This window comes from Macrobrachium rosenbergii, chromosome 42 (genome assembly GCF_040412425.1).
Source record: "Macrobrachium rosenbergii isolate ZJJX-2024 chromosome 42, ASM4041242v1, whole genome shotgun sequence".
NCBI lineage: Eukaryota > Metazoa > Arthropoda > Malacostraca > Decapoda > Palaemonidae > Macrobrachium > Macrobrachium rosenbergii.
Genome location: NC_089782.1, coordinates 21,415,622 through 21,420,621, shown reverse-complemented (window position 1 = coordinate 21,420,621; position 5,000 = coordinate 21,415,622). Strand labels below are relative to the sequence as shown.

The 5,000-nt window shown below is 48.0% G+C and overlaps 1 protein-coding gene across 1 annotated transcript in view; it reads right to left on the bottom strand.

The window, feature by feature from the left end:
• The window catches only part of dati (datilografo), a 1,058,780-nt gene extending 1,055,899 nt beyond the window's left edge, over positions 1 to 2,881 (bottom strand). The window contains exon 1 of the mRNA XM_067085712.1: positions 1,941 to 2,881. Coding sequence (XP_066941813.1) covers positions 1,941 to 2,528 — 588 coding nt within the window. The 5' untranslated portion in view covers positions 2,529 to 2,881. The remainder of the gene's footprint in view (positions 1 to 1,940) is intronic.
• Between the last annotated feature and the right edge of the window lie 2,119 nt (positions 2,882 to 5,000).

Genomic DNA, 5,000 nt, shown 5'->3' with positions numbered 1-5,000 from the left:
TTACTATCGAGAACACTAGAAAACTAAAAGAATAAATGAAAAAACGGATGATTATGTACAGCTTATATAAAGATTTTCGCCATTAAAATCCACTGTTTACATAACAGCCAAGGAAATTCGCAGAACGACACACCGCCTCAACTGAATGCCAAGGCTCTTCGCGGTTAGGAGGGGAAAAAATGCTGGCTTTACAAAAATACGATTCTTTACCTAACGCCTACGTCCCAAGAGACTGGATATTTTTTTGACCAGGACTTTTCCCTTCCCCTCTCGGAACTTTATTTGTTTCCTCAGTGGAGGTTTTATTTGTCGCCTCCCTTCCTCTCTGCAGTAACTCTATCCCGAAGGCGTGGACAGAGGAAGGAGAAGGTACCGCCGTTTAATGGCCAACACTATTATGAAGCTAAAGAACAAAAGATAAAAACTACAAACTTTTATCGATTTTTTTTTCAAGCGATACAAATTCCATTGATAGGAAAATATATTTATGTTGTCAAAATAATATTTTTATTTAAATAAAAAACTACCTCTTGCTTTGCAATATAACTGAATACAACACATAAAATAAGGGGATATTAAAAGTGTATCTGCGTTTTCATCACACAGCATGATCATATAACTTTTCACAGCCAATGATGGCCACATGTCAGTAAACGATTAGAGGAAAAAATATTTTTGCTTTCCTCTCTGAGCAAACTGACCTTTGCACAAATAAACACACTAAGTGTATATTTGAGTTTTTTCTATGACGACCCGAGAGAAGATAAGTATTCAGAGCCAACGCCGGCCACACATCATTTCGAAACCAAACGCCCTCAAAGCCGTTATCAGGCTGATCTGACAGCCGTTTGTAACAGTACGACCAAAGGCACCGGTTATTTGCCAAATATGTTTAATTTAGCCTGAGCTCAGTACCAAAGGGGAAAAGGCCTGCTATCAAAAGAACTGGATGGCAGGGGATGGTTACGCGATGGAAAAAACTAACCTTTTTCATATGCTAATGAGATCTGCACATTGGCCCACAACAGCCTATACAATTTAAGCATAGGTGCATTATGTGCGCTCATCTATCTTGCACGCATCATCATTACAAGAGAAATGAAATAAAAAAAAAAATCGGTAACGTGGCTTACGCTTGAACACTTGACGCCGAAGCGGCGATTTTTTTTCTTCAGGTTTATTTCTGTTTTTAAAAATTAATTGTCAAATAACGTTCTCATACTTTCCTTTTACATTTCCATATTTTGTTTTGAAATGTCCAAATTCTACGGGCGGATATCCTGGTGTAATAGCATGTGTTTAAATTAATAACAAATATTTGTATTATATATAGAATATTCTTCCCTACTAAATAAAAATATGAATGAATCCTCTCACACATAAAATATTTGTTCCTTAGAGCAAGTAAAGAATATAATATAAAAAACATCTCCGAGGGAAAAGCATGCTAGATCTCCCCTCACATTTCAAACAAGTAACATTTAGAAATAAAGAGATTGGAAACGTTTAATTCTTCAAACTAAAATCAGTAGGACAGGTGGTTGATTACTGCCCTATCGTCGATACACGTGTTGTGCGCGCAACAAAAATTTCACATGGTTTTATCTCGTTACACTCTTTCACTCCTCACTGGGTTTGTAATCAATTTTCCATTTTTTTTTTTAACTGAACAATTACTTCCTTTCCTGTATTCCGTGTTATCATCATCACGTTTGTCATCACAACTGTAATGCAAAAATCACACGATCTTTTCGGTACACACTAGGGCAGAGGAAGGGCACTGGCATTAGTTGCTGATCACTGTCGTCAAACAGAAGCACCGATATTTGCATGGACGTCATTTTGCACATTGATGGAGATAATAAACACCGTAATGAACTACATGATGTGGCCACTATCATACTAGGATCCTAATGCTCATGAGATGACACACGACCTACCTTCAGCTGATCTTCCACATTCATTGCGAGAAGCAACTGTACGAAGGCTTCGAGTGGGGGAGATCCAGTAGCTCCTGATGGGGGAAATCCTGGCGGTGCCGAGGAGAGTGAGGGCGGTAGGGACGAGGACGTGAAGGAGGGAGGTAGCGAGGCAAACGACGCGGGCGGTGGGGGTCCATAGGGCCCGGAAGACGGTGGGAATGATCCTGGAGAATAGTTCGAGTACCCCATGCTTGGAGGCGGCGGAGGGGGAGCGTGATCTCCTCCTACAGGAAGTGAGGACCGCTGACCATAAGGCATATCCATGTTCCTCGGTGGGTATGACGGTGGGGGAGATGGGGGCGCCTCTATCTTGGCCGACAACAGAGAAGACTCGGAAGAAGTCCGCGGGGGGAAAATCGGAGACTCCATCGGCCTGGGAGTGAAGGGTGAAGGAGATGCCATGCTCCTTGGGGGATATCCTGTAGGGGTTCCAAGGGTGGCTACTGCCGCCGCCGCCGCCGCCGCTGCTGCTGCTGCTGAAGGAGTATAAGCGGAAGAATCCATGTTTCTGACAGGAGGTTCGTCCGGGTCAGAGGTTGTGGGCATGGGTGTCGTTAAGCCTCCAGGCGAGGCAATGGGGTGAGGGGTTGCCAATGCTGTAGAGGGTGGAAGGTCACACCCGTGGGTAGCCAGTGTGGAGGCTTGCGAGGTCACCAGTTAATCGGAAGAAAATTGTGGCCCGTAACAGTGGGCAGCGAGGTCAGACGATAATAAATATAGCTATTTTAAATATATCGAGGTCACCAAGTTGCAAAAAACGACGTGAGGTGAGAGAGGTCAGGCAGGTGGGTGGTGGTGGTGGTGGTCAAGGGCGCCCCTGCGGGTCAAGTGTTGGTCATGTCTTCGAATTATGGTGGTGGGTGGAGGAGGTACACCAGAGCAGCTGCTGCTAACTGGGCGCACGGGGGCTCCTCCAACTCCACAATGTGAGTGTGTGTGTGTATATGATGAGGTGGTGGTGGTGGTGGTGGTGGTGGTGGTGGTGGTGGTGGTGGTGGTGGGCGCTCCTCCAGCACTCACACACACACAAGACTGCACGCCTCGCCACGCTAGCACGACTGAGGAGGCCGCGAAGAGCTGAGCTGCCCGAGACCGATCGAAGCGACTGGGGAGTTTAGGCTCGTCTCGACGAGTGCCGGGACTCTTGGGCCGGCCAGCGCCAAAAAGGCACAAGTTTTGGAGCGACGACGCAGCAAGGTGGATCATTTCCTGTTTTCCGTCGAGCAAGGGGCCGGCCTTTTCTCCTCAAGACGCAGCCGCCCGTGTTTTGCAGCGCACTCATCTCGGCCAGCGGTTGTTGGGCCTGCCCACTGGCGGCCAAAAGGGGGCGCTAGGGTTGCTGGGGAGACACGCCGAGGAGGCTCGACGAGAGCAGGAGGTGGCTAAGGAGGCGGGTGGCGTCGTGGGTGGGCGGCGCGGTAGCCACAGGTCGAGCAGCGCCTCAAGACGCCCAGAGAAAGGGAGAGAGAGAGAGAGAGAGAGAGGGAAAGAGAGACGAGTGAGCCAGCCGATGACCCCCAAGAGCTGTGGTGGTGGTGGTGGAGGAGGAGGAGGAGGAGGAAGAAGAGGGTGAGGAGGGCGATGAGGGTGATGGTTGGAGGGAGAGGGCTGGAGATGGGGACGGGGGGAGGGGAGAGGGGGGAGGGAGCTGCAATGGCCAGCTGCAAGCACGTGTAACGGCGGAGGCAGGCAGTCTTCCCTCCACTTTCCCGCGCTGGACACTGGGCCCACCAAAGCTTGCGCCCTCCCTCCCATGGCATGCAGACACAATGCACGGTCTAGTTTGCATCATAATACCACGGCAAACGACACGCTCGACGGTCAGCTGCGAAGGGCAGGGCAAAGAAAATCAAAGTTGTGCCAAGGAGAAAACAGGAAAAGAGCAAGAGAGAGAGAGAGAGAGAGAGAGGAAAGTGCAGTTCCTATGTAAGTGCCTACGTATTATCTCGTCATTTACAAACATTAAGTCACTTCATCTAACCAACAGGAAAAAAATTTGTCAAATACTCTTTTTATTTGGTATATTTTTCTCCCTGAGAATATGACAAATCTTAAGAAAAAGAAAAAGCAAATCTCATGTCTAAGTTCCCTTTTCTCCCTCTCTCTTTCCCCTTTGTCGTGGGCTTTCCTTCAGCATTCGGGCTCATTTCCTCCAAGTAATAACGTCCAGTCTTATACAAAAAAGAAAAAAAAAAAAGATCTTGGATGATAGGCCGTTTGGGATAGGCCGGGTGGCGCTGGCGACGATTGGCTGAGCAGTAGAGCTCCTTAAAACGTGTCCAGAGGTGGGCGGGATCAAAGCAGCGCAGCCGCCTTCCCAAGCCCCGCCCACCGGCACCCCGTTTATCTGGACCTCCTTACCAAATATATTGAACGCCTTCTTCATCTTAATGGCCCCGGCTTCCTTCGCCACTATGACCCTTATGTACATCAGCCTCAGCAAAAGAAAGCCCAAACAAGAGAGCGTCGCGGTTGCTAACCAGGTAATGAGTACCACAATATCGCAACTAAGCCTACTCGCCTCTGCCAATCAGGGCACAGAATGCGGGTTTGGTTAAGGCCTATGAAGGCGGGCACCACCACACACCACATGCTGTTACGCACAGTGGAAAGCACATGTGAGCAAAGACGGCTTTGGTGATTCCAAGCAACGTCATGCTTGTGGCATTTCCTCCGTGTGTGTCAGTCAGCTGATCCAAGCAAAAACGGGGCATTGTCACAGCGGTTGGCGTAGGAGCAGTGTTCAAGTCCCCAGGTAGATTGTGTTATTGCTTGCACTCACTCAAATGGTACTACTACCTGTTACTTCGACCTCCCTATCTCTCTCTCTCTCTCTCTCTCTCTCTCTCTCTCTCTCTGCTCTCTTGCTTGCTTTTGTTTGCTTCACACTGACCTCTCCTCCAAACACCTGCTTCTGCACGTAAGGGGAAATATGCTTGTCGAGTTTTCGGTGCTTAAAGACTTTTCTTATCAGAAACCATTTTACCTGTGATTTATGTATATATGTATATATATATA